At 43.6% G+C, this 16840-nt stretch overlaps 1 protein-coding gene across 4 annotated transcripts; it reads left to right on the top strand.

The window, feature by feature from the left end:
* Positions 1 to 314: 314 nt before the first annotated feature.
* Positions 315 to 14836, top strand: LOC106611077 (protein max). 4 transcript variants are annotated; one of them, XM_014210941.2, is made up of 4 exons: positions 315 to 508; positions 11409 to 11525; positions 11856 to 12039; positions 12214 to 14836. In XM_014210941.2, the coding sequence occupies exons 1-4, from the start codon at positions 473 to 475 to the stop codon at positions 12399 to 12401; spliced, it is 525 nt and encodes a 174-aa protein (XP_014066416.1). In that variant the 5' UTR covers positions 315 to 472; the 3' UTR covers positions 12402 to 14836. The 4 variants fall into 4 exon arrangements, with proteins under 4 accessions (XP_014066416.1, XP_014066417.1, XP_014066418.1 ...); XM_014210942.2 differs by having other exon boundaries at positions 323 to 508; positions 11409 to 11516; XM_014210943.2 differs by having other exon boundaries at positions 324 to 508; positions 11856 to 11994.
* Positions 14837 to 16840: the final 2004 nt, after the last annotated feature.

Genomic DNA, 16840 nt, shown 5'->3' on the forward strand with positions numbered 1-16840 from the left:
GTATGTAGTTTGATAATTCCATCAGAATCCCTCCTTAATCAAAGGTAATAAATTAACACAATTTATCAATGTGAATTTACTGATCAGAATCTGTCTGTCTTTCTATGCATCTGTAGAAGTCACTGCATTAGGATCAGCTGCCTATTCACCACAAGGTGTACGGTAAAATTATAAAGCAGATATTGTAATGGTATTTCAAAACTTTGTCAGGAATAATACAGTACAATTACAAAATGGTGACATAATGGTAAGCGTTTAATGAGTCACTCCAAGGACACCAATACCCATACAACATTTCGTGTTCGCACATGCGCTTTACAGGCTGTTGTGTCCATGTGTAGGCGAATCACGTGGAGAGAATCCGTTGATCGTCTTGTCCCTGCTGTAGGAGTTGCTCCGTTCTTGATTTCATTTTGGTTGCTACCTCGCTTTGTTTTTAACACTCCCCCCCTCTCATACATTTCACCAAAGAATGAGCGACAACGAAGATATCGATGTTGACAGTGACGTAAGTTAATGTGCTCGCTCGAGCCTTTGAGGGAAACGCGTGCTTGTTGTTTCCTGGTGTACTAGCTAGCTAGTGTAGCTGAACTGGCAGATCATAAATATTTGACCCAGTAACCTGCAAACCCAGTTAGCTAAAACATTCTCTCAAACTATTTTATGTATTTTTAAAATGTCCATCTACGATAATGCCAAGTAAACGTTTGACTTACTAGCTAATGTTAGCGTTACCAGTTTTAGGAGAATGTAGTTAACGTTAGCCAACACGGAGCTTTCCTGTTCTATAACTGAATGAAAGTCGCTTGCTACCTAGCTAACTTGGCTAGACCCTTGGGCATCAACAAACAGCAATGCCTGCGACTCAAAATCCAGCTGCATCATTTGTATATCTTGTAAAATGATAACCCCACCATTACGCTGCTCTGCACTGGGGTTGTCTATCTTGCAAGAAGATAACCCCCCCCCAAATTATGTTGAGATGCCCTGGTGTCGGAACGCAAACATGGTTACATTAAGACACCTGGAGCTGGTGCCAGATATGGGTCTGAAAACGTACCTCAAAGCAGGAATGGGATTAGCTCATGACTCTGTCCCATTACATTACATCATTGGATGAAGGCGTGACACTTGGTCTCAACATTAACACGCATCACTTGCAGTCGAGTTTTGGAAGGATAAGGAGCTATTTCATATCAGTGAAAAATAAATGTAATACAATATGTTCAATTGATACACACCTTTTTATAGGGTTAGTGTTCCCACACTGCCATATGTTCACGAACAACGCGTGTTGACAGAGGGCCCACCTGTGCTCATTTGCTATCTAACATGGTACGAACAGCTGTGTGTAAAAGCGTCAGCATGCTTCCGTTCGGATGGCATATATTAAGACATTCGCGAGAAAAAACGGCAATAGTACTGTTTGTCCATTTCCTCAAGATATGTCATTAATTTTGACATTTTGAGAGGAGTTCATAGTTGCGCAATTTTGCTTCTGACTAGGATGTTTGGTGCAGTATTAAGTGAAAAAATGAGAACGAATCGTCTCCTTCATTGACAACGTGCACTTCATTGAAGAATCCCTACTGTTGACCAATGGCCGACGAGGAGGGCGTAGACTTCGGCTACAGACCTCGGCTACCGACTTTGCTTGCCTCCAGGAAAGAAATGTGTTTTCGAACAACCTGTGCTAATTATCTATCTAGCATCTGGGGAACACAGGTCACAGGAGGTTGGTGGCACCTTAATTGGGGAGGATGGGCTCGTGGTAATGTCTGAAGTGGAATTAGTGGAATAGTATCAAATACATCAAACACATGGTTTGATGCCATTTAATTTACTCCGTTCCAGCCATTATTAGGAGCCGTTCTCCCGGAGCAGCCTCCACTGACCTGTTTGTACACTAACGTGGGAGAAAGTGTAGTTTGTCAACTGGAGGCACACAGCATATAGATCTGTACAAAACTCCCACAGTAAGTCTTTTTTATTTGAAATAATATTTATTGCTGACATGAAAGATAAGGAGCATATTCAGACCCCTTGACTTTTTCCACATTTACGTTACAGCCTTATTCTAAAATTTTCCCTCGTCAATCTGCATACAATACCTCATAATGACAAAGCAAAAACAGGCTTTTAGAAATGTTTGCTAATGTATAAACCGATACCACATTTACATAAGTATTCAGACCCTTTGCTATGAGACTTGAAATTGAGCTCAGGTCCATCCTGTTTCCATTGATCATCCTTGAGATATTTCTACAACTTTGATTGGAGTCCACCTGTGGTAAATTCAATTGATTGGACATGATTTGGAAAGGCACACACCTGTCTATATAAGGTCCCACAGTTGACAGTGCGTGTCAGAGCAAAAACCTAGACGTGAGGTCGACGGAATTGTCCGTAGAGCTCCGAAACAGGATTGTGTCGAGGCACAGATCAGGGGAAGGGTACCAAAACATTTCTGAGGGCCAAACTTTTTCAACCTCCTGAGGTCGTGCCTTCTTCGTGACTGTGCGTGTGTGTGTGTGTTTGGACCATTTTAAGTCTAGTGATTTGGACACGAGGAACTTGAAGCGGTCTACCTGCTCCACAACCGCCCATTGATGTGTGGGGGTGTGCTCGTCCCCCCTCGTTTCCTGTAGTCCACAATCAGCTCCTTGGTCTTCTTGACGTTGAGGGAGAAGTTGTTGCTCCGGCCCCACACTGCCAGGTCAATGACCTCCTTCCTGTAGGCTGACTCTTGTCGCCGGTGATCAGGTCTGCCACTGTCGTGTCGTCAGCGAACTTGATAATGGCGTTGGCGTCCATACAGTTGTGGGTGAACAGGGAGTACAGGAGGGGACTAAGCACACACCCCTGTGGGGCCACTGTGTTAAGGGTCAGTGTGGTTCAGGGGATGTTGTCTATCCTCACCACATGGGGTCGGCCCATCAGGAAGTCCAGGATCCAGTTGCAGAGGGAGGTGTTCACACCCAGAGTCCTAAGCTTGGTGACACGCTTGGAGGGGATAAGGGTGTTGAACGCTGAGCTGTAGTCAATGAACAACATTCTCACATAGGTGATCCTCTTTTCTGGGTGGGTGTGGGTAGTTTTGAGAGCAATTGAGATTGCATCTTCTATGGATCTTTTTAGGCAGTATGCAAATTGGAGTGGGTCTAGAGTGGCTGTGATGGTGGAGTTAATGTGTGCCATAACCAGCCTCTCAAAGCACTTCATGATTACAGAAGTGACTGTTACAGGGCAGTAATCATTGTGATATGAAGCCTTAGAGTTCTTAGGAACAGGAATGATTGTGGTCATCTTAAAACGTGGTGATTACAGACTGGGACAAGGAGAGGTTGAACATTGAATGTGAATATCCCTGCCAGCTGTTCTGGACATGCTCTGAGAACGCACCCTGGAATATCGTTGGGGCCCGGGGCCTTGCGGGTGTTGACCTGATTTAAAGACCCTTCTCACGTCGGCCTCGGAGAGTAAGATCACCCAGTCCTCAGGGTGGGTGACAGCCCTCACACACGACTCAACATTGTCAAAGCGTGCATAAAATGCACTGAGTTAATCTTTTAGAGAGGCATCGTTGGGTAGATCACGGTTGGGTCTTCCTTTGTAATCTGTAATGGACTGTAGCCCCTCTCACATGCGGCGGGTGTCGGAGCCTGTGTAATATGAGTCCACCTTATTCCTATATTGTCCTTTTGTTCGTTTGATGAATCTGCGGGGTTAGTGGGCCGCCTTGTACTTATTCCCGTCTTTGGTCGTAGCATCAGGGTTGTCTACGATAGCTCTGTGTGCGGTAGCCCTGCTTTTTAGTTTAGCGCCAACTTTGGTGTTAATCCAGGGCTTTTGACTGGAGAAGCAGCAAACCCTCACCGTGGGTACCATGTCGCCAATGCATTTTCTAATGAAGCGGGTGGTTAGCTCATCTATGTTATCAGCGGAGTCTCTAAACATATTCCTATCAGCGCTAGTAAAGTAGTCCTGTAGCATAACCTCTGATTCTGGAGACCATTTCTCAACGGAGTGAATCGCCGGTACTTCAGCTTCTGCTTGTAAAACAGGAAGCAAGAGTACGGAGGCCTGATGTGATTTGCAGATTTTTTTTTTTTACCTTTTATTTAACTAGGCAAGTCAGTTAAGAACAAATTCTTATTTTCAATGACGGCCTAGGAACAGTGGGTTAACTGCCTTGTTCAGAGGCAGAACGACAGATTCTTACCTTGTCAGCTCGGGGATTCGATCTTGCAACCTTTCGGTTACTAATCCAATGCTCTAACCACTAGGCTACCTGCCGATTAGCGGACATTTTAGTCATTTAGCAGACGCTCTTATCCAGAGCGACTTACAGTAGTGAATGCATACATTTCATTTCTTTTAAAACTGGCCCCCTTTGGGAATCGAACCCACAACCCTGGCGTTGCAAACACCATGCTCTACCAACTGAGCCACACTGAAATATCAGTGGTCTAGGACTGTATCCCTCCTAGTGGTGTTGGAGACGTGTTGATGGAAGTTGGGCATCGCATGTCTTAGTGACGCCAAATAAAATCTCAGGCAACCAGAAAGGCAGCCTCTGGGTGTAGGGTTTCCTGCTTGTTTATAGCCTTGTACAGTTCGTTAAGGGCCAGCTTGTTATTTTTATTGTCCTGAGGTGGAATGTATACAGCAGGCACGATAACAGCTGAAAAATACCTAGGGAGGTAGAGTTGGCATTTGACCATCAGGTATACCAAGACTGGTGAACAGTGGATCGACACTTCCACCACGTTGGAATTTGCACATCAGTTGAAGTTGATGAAGCGACAAGCCCCTCTTTTGTTGTTAAACGCGACCTGCAACCTTTTTTATTTTTTTAAATTCTTTAATCGTTATTTTTGTATACATATACTTGTAATAATACTGATGAACAATAATAAACTCTTAACCTCATAATACATAAATCAAATCTATTTAGTCTCAAATAAATAATGAAAAAACAGTGTTGGAGAAGAAAGTAAAAGTGCAATATGTGCCATGTAAAAAAGCTAACTTAAGTTCCTTGCTCAGAACATGAGAACATATGAAAGCTGGTGGTTCAATATGCCTAGTTCTTCAATATTTCCAGTTAAGAAGTTTTAGGTTGTAGTTATTATAGGAATTATGACGCGTTGACTATTTCTCTCTCTACTATTTGTATTTCATATACCTTTGACTATTGGATGTTCTAATAGGCACATTAGTATTGCCAGCCTAATCTCGGGAGTTGATAGGCTTGAAGTCATAAACAGCTCTGTGAAGCAAGCATTGCTAAGAGCTGCTGGCAAACGCAGTAAAGTTTGAATGAATGCTTACGAGCCTTCTGCCGCCTACCACCGCTCAGTCAGACTGCTCTATCAAATCATAGACTTAATTATAATAAACACAGAAATACGAGCCGTTGGTCATTAATTAAGTAAAAGCCTTGGTTTCATGCATGTTAACATTAGAAGCCTCCTCCCTAAGTTTGTTTTATTCACTGCTTTAGCACACTCTGCCAACCCAGATGTCCGAGCCTTGTCTGAATCCTGGCTTAGGAAGACCACCAAAAACCCTGAAATTTCCATCCCTAACAATAAAATGTTCTGACAAGATAGAATTGCCAAAGGGGGTGGAGTTGCAATCTACTGCAGAGATAACCTGCAGAGTTCTGTCTTACTATCCACGTCTGTGCTCAAACAATTTGAACTTCTACTTTTAAAAATTCACCTTTCTATAAACAAGTCTGTCATCGTTGCCGCTTTCCCTGGACACCATATGTGAATTGATTGCCCCCCATCTATCTTCTGAGCTCGTGCTGTTAGGTGACCTAAACTGGGACATGCTTAACACCCCGGCCATCCTACAATCTAAGCTTGATGCCCTCAATCTCACACAAATTATCTATGAACCTACCAGGTTCAACCCCAAATCCGTAAACACGGGCACCCTCATAGATATCATCCTAACCAACCTGCCCTCCAAATACACCTTTGCTGTCTTCAACCAGGATCTCAGCAATCACTGCCTCATTGCTTGCGTCCGTAATGGGTCTGCGGTCAAACGACCACCCCTCATCACTGTCAAACGCTCCCTAAAACATGGAAGGATATTGACCTCATTCCGTCAGTAGAAGATGCCTGGTTATTCTTTAAAAGTGCCTTCCACAAAATCTTAAATAAGCATGCCCCATTCAAAAGATTTTGAACCAGGAACAGATATAGCCCGTGGTTCACTCCAGACCTGACTGCCCTTGACTAGCACAAAAACATCCTGTGGCGTACGGCATTAGCGTCAAATAGCCCCCGCGATATGCAACTTTTCAGGGAAGTTAGGAACCAATATACACAGGCAGTTAGGAATGCAAAGGCTAGCTTATTCAAACAGAAATGTGCATCCTGCAGCACAAATTCCAAAAAGTTCTGGGACACTAAAGTCAATGGAGAATAAGAGCACCTCCTCCCAGCTGCCCACTGCACTGAGGCTAGGAAACACTGTCACCACCGATAAATCCATGATAATTGAGAATTTCAATAAGCATTTTTCTACGGCTGGCCATGGTTTCCACCTGGCCACCCCTTCCCTGGTCAACAGCCCTGCACCCTCCACAGCAACTTGCCCAAGCCTCCCCCATTTCTCCTCCTTCACCCAAATCCAGATAGCTGATGTTCTGAAAGAGCTGCAAAATCTGGACCCATACAAATCAGCAGGGTTAGACAGTCTGGACCCTCTCTTTCTAAAAATGATCAGCCGAAATTGTTGCAACCCCTATTACTAGCCAGTTAAACCTCTTTTTCATATCGTCTGAGATTCTCAAAGATTGGAAAGCTGCTGCGGTCATCCCCCTCTTCAAAGGGGGACACACTCCAGACCCAAACTGCTACAGACCTATATCTATCCTACCCTGCCTTTCTAAGGTCTTTGAAAGCCAAGTTAACAAACAGATCACAGACCATTTCGAATCCCACCGCACCTTCTCCGCTATGCAATCTGGTTTCCGAGCTGGTCATGGGTGCAGCTCAGCCACGCTCAAGGTCCTAAACGATATCATAACCACCATCGATAAGAGACAATACTGTGCAGCTGTATTCATCGACCTGGCCAAGGCTTTCGACTCTGTCAATCACCACATTCTTATCGGCAGACTCAACAGCCTTGGCTTCTCAAATGTCTGCCTTGCCTGGTTTACCAACTACTTTGCAGACAGAGTTCAGTGTGTCAAATCGGAGAGCCTGTTGTCCAGACCTCTGGCAGTCTCTATGGGTGTGCCACAGGGTTCAATTCTCGGGCTGACTCTTTTCTCTGTATACATCAATGATGTCGCTCTTGCTGCTGGTGATTCTCTGATCCACCTCTATGCAGACGACACCATTCTGTATACTTCTGGCCCTTCTTTGGACACTGTGTTAACTAACCTCCAGACGAGCTTCAATGCCATACACCTATCCTTCCGTGGCCTCCAACTGCTCTTAAATGCAAGTAAAACTAAATGCATGCTCTTCAACCGATCGCTGCCCGCACCTGCCCGCCCGTCCAGCATCACTACTCTGGACGGTTCTGACTGAAAATATGTGGACAACTACAAATACCTAGGTGTCTGGTTAGACTCACATTAAGCATCTCCAATCCAAATTTAAATCTAGAATTGGCTTCCTATTTTGCAACAAAGCGTCCTTCAATCATGCTGCCATACCCTCGTAAAACTGACTATCCTGCCTATCCTTGACTTCGGCGATGCCATTTACAAAATAGCCTCCAACACTCTACTCAGCAAACTGAATATAGTCTATCACAGTGCCATCGGCGTCCAAAAAGGCAGATTACCGATTGTTATGAATTTGAAATCGGCCGTGCCTATTAATCGGTCGACCTCTAGTTGTAATTTATATTTGGAAAATACACTCCTTATGTTTCCAAAAACCTTAAGAGATGCATTTTAATGTTCAGAACGAGAGTTGGGACAATTTACGTTTTTTTTCGTGATATCCAATTGGTAGTAGTTAGTCTTGTCCCATCGCTGCAACTCCCAATTCCCATGAGCCATGCGTCCTCTGAAACACAAACCTGCCAAGCCGCACTGCTTCTTGACACACTGCTCACTTAACCCGGAAGCCAACCGCACCAATGTGTCAGAGGAAACACCGTACAACTGGCAACCGAAGTCAGCGTGCATGCGCCCGGCTAGAGCGCGATAGGACACGGACATCCCTGCCGGACAAACTCTCCTCTAACCCGGACAGCACTGGGCCAATTGTGCTCTGCCTCATGGGTCTCCCGGTCGCGGCCGGCAGCGACACAGCCCGGGTTTGAACCTGGGTCTATAGTAACGCCCCAATCACTGCGATGCAGTGCTTTAGACCTCTGCGCCACTCGGGAGAAGTGTTGGAACTCTTAACAAAACTCCCCTGGCCAGAAGATACTATCATCAATGTGTGCTATAGGTAGTTTTAGTGTCTATGAATGGGTCAACGGGTGCTAAAGGTTAATATTACCCCATCAACACGGTTGCGAGGTCAGCTAAGCTTGTGCAGAGAAGTGTACAAGGGCAGTGCCATTTTTCCAAAGTTAGCTAGCTAGGTATACTTTTCTCTTTTAGATGTAATTTTAGCTATCTACATGTATCTATGAGGCTTAAAGGGTAATTCCATCATATAATGCCTAAACACATCCTATATTTAGCTAGCTAGCAGTACAAAATTACCCATTCCTTTAGTTTGTTTTCTTGCAAGAAACTTGTAAACATTGCGGCTTAACCTAAACATGTCTGATGGGTAAATTCCGCCAAGTATCAAACTTGTATCACACTATGCAGAGGATGCCATTCAAAAGTCATGTCATTTTTGCTGTGTACTATGCACCCCATGAGAGGGAATAATATACATTGTGTCCTTCCTATCACAATTACACATTGATTTAGTCTTCCCTGTAACTCAGTTGGTAGAGCATGGTGTTTGCAATGCCAGGGTTGTGGGTTCGATTCCCACGGGGGGCCAGCACAGAAAAAAAAAATGTATGAAATGAAATGTATGCATTCACTACTGTAAGTCGCTCTGGATAAGAGCGTCTGCTAAATGACTAAAATGTAAAATGATGTCTTTTGACAGGTTGTTCACACTTCATCAATAGGTGAAAAGACAATGCAGTCATTGCATTTGCGGCTGGAAAGTATTCAGACCCCTTGACTTTTTCCACATTTTGTTACCTTACAAACTTGTTCTAAAATTGATTTAAATCGTTTTTTTCATCAGCAATCTACATACAATACCCCATCATGACAAAGCAAAAACAGGTTTAGAAAATGTAGCAAATTAATAAAATAAGAAAAAACGGAAATTGCATTTACCTATGTATTCATACCCTTTTACTCAGTACTTTGTTAAAGCACCTTTGGCAGCGATTACAGCCTCAAGTCTTCTTGGGTATGACACTACAAGCTTGGCACACCTGTATTTGGGGAGTTTCTCCCATTCTCTGCAGATCCTCTCAAGCTCTGTCAGGATGGATGGGGAGCGTCGCTGCAAAGCTATTTTCAGGTCTTTCCAGAGATGTTCGATCGGGTTCAAGTCCGGGCTCTGGCTAGGCCACTCAAGGACATTCAGAGACTTGTCCCAGTGCCACTACTGTGTTGTCTTGGCTGTGTTCTTAGGGTCATTGTCCTGTTGGAAGCTGAACCTTCACCCCAGTCTGAGGTCCTGAGCACTCTGGAGCAGGTTTTCATCAAGGCTCTCTCTGTACTTTGCTCCGTTCATCTTTCCCTCGATCGTGACTAGTCTCCCAGTCCCTGCTGCTGAAAAACATCCCCACAGCATGATGCTGCCACCACCATGCTTCACCGTAGGGATAGGTCCAGGTTTCCTCCAGACGTGACGCTTGGCATTCAGGCCAAAGAGTTCAATCTTGGTTTCATCAGACAAGAGAATCTTGTTTCTCATGGTCTGAGAATCCATTAGGTGCCTATTTTTAGCAAACTCCAATCGGGCTGTCATGTTCCTTTTTACTGAGGCGTGGCTTCCGTCTGGCCACTCTACCATAAAGGCCTGATTGGTAGAGTGCTGCAGAGATGGGTGAACCTTCCAGAAGGACAACCATCTCCACAGAGGAACTTTGCAGCACTGTCAGAGTGACCATCGGGTTCTTGGTCACCTACCTGACCAAGGCCCTTCTCCCCCGATTTGCTCAGTTTGGCCAGGCGGCCAGCTCTAGGAAGAGTCTTGGTGGTTCCAAACGTCTTCCATTTAAGAATGATGGAGGCCACTGTGTTCTTGGGGGACCTTCAATGCTGCAGAATTTTTTTTGGTACCCTTCCCCAGATCTGTGCCTCGACACAATCCTGTCTCCGAGGTAGACGGACAATTCCTTCCATCTCAAGGCTTAGTTTTTGCTCTGACATGCACTCTCAATTGTGGGACCATATATAGACAATTGAATTTACCACAGGTGGAATCCAATCAAGTTGTAGAAACATCTCAAGGATGATCAATGGAAACAGGATGCACCGGAGCTCAATTTCGAGTCTCAGCAAATGGTCTGAATAGTTATGTAAATAAGGTAATTCTGTATTTTTTCTTTTTTCCTTTTTTTAATCTGTTTTCACATTGTCATTATGGGGTACAAAACCGAAAGTTAAAATTTAAGAACTTATAATTTAGGAAGCATAGAAATAGTGCACATAGAACAGATTTACACTTCTTAGACTTGCTTTCAATGAAAATGACAGCTCTGTAACTTAGATTTTTATGTGAATTTGGTCGATTGCCAAAATGTTACATATTGTAGCTTTTAAAGGGATAGTTCACCCAAATTACACATTTCTTTCCTTACCCTGTAAGCAGTCTATGGACAAGGTATGACAGCAATCCATGCTTTGGTTTAAATTCCCTTGTACTGTTTCTACATGCTAATGTTCTAGCATTTATGGCATAAATCCCATTTGTCATGGGACCAATATTAGCATTTTTCACACATGTCCAAATCTTTCAAAAGTATCTCAAATGTATTGTGAAGCTCAAGTCACTTAGATGTTTTGAACATGTGTGAAAAATGCTAATATTGGTCCCATGACTTTAATGGGATTTGTGCCACCAATACCTTGTCTATAGACTGCTTACAGCGTAAGGAAACCAATGTAATTTTGTAGTTTGGGTGAAATATCCCTTTAAATTGTGCATCAGTCTATATTTATCCTTACTGTTACTAGGATCAACTCATTAGCAATGTGTTGGGCTAATGTGTTAAATCATTGAGTTCGGATTCTAATGGGGATTAAAATGGACAGCCTATGTTTTAAAAAAAAAACTTCAACATTGGAGGAAGAAGCCAACTTTAAAATGTTTGCTTTAACATTTGGCCACCTATTAGGCCTATTGCTAGTTTGGGTTGACATTGATTCCTCTGTGAATCTCTCTTTGCAGGCTGACAAACGAGCACATCACAATGCGCTGGAGCGCAAACGTAGGGACCACATTAAAGACAGCTTCAGCAGTTTACGGGACTCTGTGCCTGTGTTACAAGGGGAGAAGGTTAGTGAAGTTAGTAATCGGTATTTTCTACTTTCCAGCTCTGTCAGACTGTAGAATAAATGCAATATGAAGTTAGTAGTTTGTATGAATGTCCAAATGTATTAATGCTAAATCTACTACTGTAGCAATGATGATCAAATAAGCCTCACCCATTATTTTGAATGGTATATTTTTCATTAATGAGTTAATAATCAGCTTGGAATGATACTTGGTTCCAATAAGCTAATGGTATTTAGCCTAATCTTGAATAACTAGGCCACCAGTGTGTCATCTGTAATGCTCTGATAAGGACAAATGAAACATTGCCTCATGGCTGAGTTTTTAATTTGCTGCTGACAGCAATCTGTCAAACAGGCTTCCCGAGCTCAGATCCTAGACAAAGCCACAGACTACATCCAGTACATGAGACGGAAAAACCACACACACCAGCAGGACATTGACGACCTGAAGAAGCAGAATGCAATGCTAGAGCAGCAGGGTGAGTGTGGGCTCAAGGCCCAGGGACAACTGCAGGTGCAGGAGGGTGAGTCATGGTGTGTCTTGGTCATGGGCACTACTGATCAGAACCATACTTGCACTACTTACACTCTGCTTCTGATGGCCTTTATTGCATTATCCCAGTGAACAATGTTTCACGGTGGAGAAGGGAGAGACTTATACTTATCCTATTGTTCTGTGTTTCTCTGGTTGATTTTAGTCCGTGCACTGGAGAAAGCCAAAGGGAACACTACGCTCCAGGCCAACTACTCTTCCTCTGACAGCAGCTGGTACACCAACCCCAAGGGGAGCACAGTGTCTGCCTTCGATGGAGGCTCCGACTCCAGCTCTGAATCAGAGACAGAGGAGCCGGCCAATAGAAAGAAGCTGCGTGTGGAGCCCATCTAGACTCCATCCACAGTGCTATCACCAGAGAGACTCTTATCCACCAGCCCCCTCCTCCTCCTGTTCAGTCTGTTTCCATCCTTCTCATGCCAGTCCAGGAGACAGAGGGAAGGCCATGTGAGAAAGGTGCGATCATGGCTTTTCCAACATTTTGTTACGTTACAGCCTTATTCTAAAATGGATTAAAATGTTTTATAAATGTATGCGCATTACCCCATAATGACCAAGCAAAAACTGGTTTTTAGACATTGTTGCACATTCATTAAAAATAAATGTATCATATTTACACAAGTATTCAGACCCTTTACCTGGCAGTGATTACAGCCTCAAGTCTTGGGTATTACGCTACAAGCTTGGCACACCTGTATTTGGGGAGTTTCTCCCATTCTTCTCTGCAGATCCTCAAGCTCTGTCAGGTTGGATTTGGAACATCGCTGCATAGCTGTTTTCAGGTCTCTCCAGAGATGTTCGATTGGGTTCAAGTCTGGGCTCTGGCTGGGCCACTCAAGGACATTCAGAGACTTGTCCCGAAGTCATTAGTGCATTGTCTTGGCTGTGTGCTTAGTGTCTTTGTCCTGTAGGAAGGTAAGCTGTCACCCCAGTCTGTCTTGAGCAGGTTTTCATCAAGGATCTCTGTACTTTGCAGTGTTCATCTTTCCCTCGATCGTGACTAGTCTCCCAGTCCCTGCCGCTGAAAAACATCCACACAGCATGATGCTACCACCACCATGCTTCACCGTAGGTATGGTACCAGGTTTCCTCCAGATGTGACACTTGGCATTCAGGCCAAAGAGTTCAATCTTGGTTTCATCAGACCAGAGAATCTTGTTTCTACATGGTCTGAGAGTCCTTTAGGTGCCTTTTGGCAAACTCCAAGCAGGCTGTCATGTGCCTTTTACTGAGGAGTGGCTTCCGTCTGGCCACTCTACCATAAGGCCTGATTGGTGGAGTGCTGCAGAGATGGTTGTCCTTCTGGAAGGTTCTCATATCTCCACAGAGGAACTCTGGCGCTCTGTCAGAATGACCATCATTATTTATTTACAATTTACAATGAAGGTTAACAGTGGGTTAACTGCCTTGTTCAGGGGCAGAATGACAGATTTTTACCTTGTCAGTTTGAGGATTCGATCTAGCAACCTTTCGGTTACTGGCCCAATGCTCTAACCACTAGGCTCCCTGCTGCCCCCTTGACCTCATGACTTGGTTTTTGCTTTGATATGCACTGTCAACTGTGGGACATTATATAGGCAGGTGTGTGCCTTTCCAAATCATGTCCAATCAATTGAATTTACACCAGATGTACTCCAGTCAAGTTGTAGGAACATCTCAAGGATGATCAATGGAAACAGGATGCACCTGACCTCAATAACTAAGAACCTGTTTTCGCTTTGTCATTATGGGTTATTGTGTGTAGGTTGAGGAAATGTTTTTATCCATTTTACAGTAAGGCTGTAACGTAACGATGTGAAAAAAGTCAAGGGGTCTGAATACTTTCCGAATGCAGTGTATATACAACTCTTCAACCTTTCTCCTCCTTTGCCAGTGTATTGTCACGCCTCATGGTGCACAAACACGTCTCAACACCCCCAAAGTGACACAGCTCTGCAGTTTGAAGAACTTAATGCTTTTAAAACATCATTATTCAGAATCGGATATGAAGGTGAACAGCTTTAGTCTAGCTACAACAAATACTCCCATGTCTCGTTTTGGATCACCTCAATGAACCTGTTCGAAGAGTTGAGACTTTCACAGACCTTTTGAGAAAATGTCCGTAGGAATAGTTTACCTTTTTAATATTTGTACTTTTCCACAAAAGAATGTTAAGTTGCTTTGAAAAAAAATGTATGTAATGCAATCTTCTGGAATCAGGGTGGATGGATGAAGTCTTTAAATATAGGGATTTGATTACACATATTTCAAAGTGATATGTTGAAATTGATTTCTTATCCCATATTGTACATTTTTGTTGAATTTTACCACTTGTCAATGGAGATTGTTCATCCTTCATCAGTGTTGGCATCATTTAATATATTCTCACCTCACAGGTTCAGCAATGTTTTTATTTTGTTATTCTCAAGAAAATGAATATTACATGTATTTTTTCAAAATTGATAAATATTTAATGTTACACAATGCAGTTAAAAGGTAGTAACCTTTTTATTTGTATTAAAGGAAAAGGCCATATCAGTGTAGTGCATATTACTGTATACTTGTAAATGTTGTCCATTCTACAAAGAAAAACCCCTCGAAATATTTGCCTGTCCTGGGAATGTTTGTCATTTAGATTTTTTATTTTACAGATAATTAATGTGTAAGAATCTAGATTTTTTTTTTTTTTTCTATTGATATTACAGGTGTTGTAAGTACTGCCAACAATTCGTGCAAGTTGAGGCATACCTTTGCTGAGAAACTTATAAATAAAACTATTTTATCCAGTGCTGTGTTTAGTGACAGGATGCATTTATTTTGAATAGTAAACTCTTGGTCTGATGGGGTGTTGTGATAGCGTAGCATACTTTTAGATGAACAGTCAACTAGATTACCCTTGTTTGACAAGATATGTTTGAAAACCTAGATAGACTGTGCTTCAAGGTGGTCTTGCTTACAATCTCCCAGCTTTTGTTATAACATTTGTTAGTGGGGGACTACAATACAGACGTAAAATGGTTCTGTACCAAGTCTACCTTATCCAGGAAGTCCCATTGCGGTCAGAATACCTATTTTACAAGGGAGACCTGGCCTAGAGGGCAGCTTAAAATATATGTCAAAGAATGCCTTACTGTTTGGTGAGTTTTCTTGGTACTTCGTTCTTACCAGCACCATTCGTGTCAATGTTTGTCCCACATTTTAAACCCTACATGCTCTAAGCACTGAGTTGCATGGTGCTGGCTGACCGGCCTATTGACAATGCCAATTTGAAGTGAGCACTGAGCTCAGATAATCCACATACCTGACACACACCTCTCATGCAGGCTCATCATGCATTTTAAAGGAGCCATCTTTATCTGGTGATGTAGGCTAGTACCTGTTCTGTTTAACAAATCAACATTTTATTTGTCACATACACATGGTTAGCAGATGTTAATGCGAGTGTAGGGAAATGCTTGTGCTTCTAGTTCCGACCATGCGGTAATATCTAACAAGTAATCTAACAATTTCACAACAACTACCTTATACACACAAGTGTAAAGGAATGAATAAAAATATATGGATGAGCGATGGCCGAACGGCATAGGCAAGATGCAGTAGATGGTATAGAGTACAGTGTATAAATATGAGATGAGTAATGTAAGGTATGTAAACATTTAAAGTGTCTAGTGATACATTTATTACATCCAATTTTTAATTATTAAAGTGGCTAGAGATGAGTCAGTATGTTGGCAGCAGCCACTCAATGTTAGTGATGGCTGTTTAACAGTCTGATGGCCTTGAGATAGAAGCTGTTTTTTAGTCCCGGACCCAGCTTTGATGCACCTGTACTGACCTCGCCTTCTGGATGATAGCGGTGTGAACAGGCAGTGGCTCGGGTGGTTGTTGTCCTTGATGATCTTTTTGGCCTTCCTGTGACATCGGGTGGTGTAGGTGTCCTGGAGGGCAGGTAGTTTGCCCCCGGTGATGCGTTGTGCAGACCTCACTACCCTCTGGAGAGCCTTACGGTTGTGGGCGGAGCAGTTGCCGTACCAGGCGGTGATACAGCCCGACTGGATGTTCTCGATTGTGCATCTGTAAAAGTTTGAGTGTTTTTGGTGACAACCAAATTTCTTCAGCCTCCTGAGGTTGAAGAGGCGCTGCTGCGCCTTCTTCACCACGCTGTCTGTGTGGGTGGACCATTTCAGTTTGTCCGTGATGTGTACGCCGAGGAACTTAAAACTTTCCACCCTCTCCACTACTGTCCCGTCAATGTGGATAGGGGGCTGCTCCCTCTGCTGTTTCCTGAAGTCCACGATCATCTCCTTTGTTTTGTTGACATTGAGTGTGAGGTTATTTTCCTGACACCACACTCCGAGGGCCCTCACCTCCTCCCTGTAGGCCGTCTCGTCATTGTTGGTAATCAAGCCTACCACTGTAGTGTCGTCTGCAAACTTGATGATTGAGTTGGAGGCGTGCATGGCCACGCAGTCATGGGTGAACAGGGAGTACAGGAGAGAGCTGAGAACGCACCCTTGTGGGGCCCCAGTGTTGAGGATCAGCGGGGTGGAGATGTTGTTTTCTACCCTCACCACCTGGGGGCGGCCTGTCAGAAAGTCCAGGACCCAGTTGCACAGGGCGGGGTCGAGACCCAGGGTCTCGAGCTTAATGACGAGTTTGGAGGGTACTATGGTGTTAAATGCTGAGCTGTAGTCGATGAACAGCATTCTTACATAGGTATTCCTCTTGTCCAGATGGGTTAGGGCAGTGTGATTGCGATTGCGTCGTCTGTGGACCTATTGGGGCGGTAAGCA

This window comes from Salmo salar, chromosome ssa09 (genome assembly GCF_905237065.1).
Source record: "Salmo salar chromosome ssa09, Ssal_v3.1, whole genome shotgun sequence".
Lineage (NCBI taxonomy): Eukaryota > Metazoa > Chordata > Actinopteri > Salmoniformes > Salmonidae > Salmo > Salmo salar.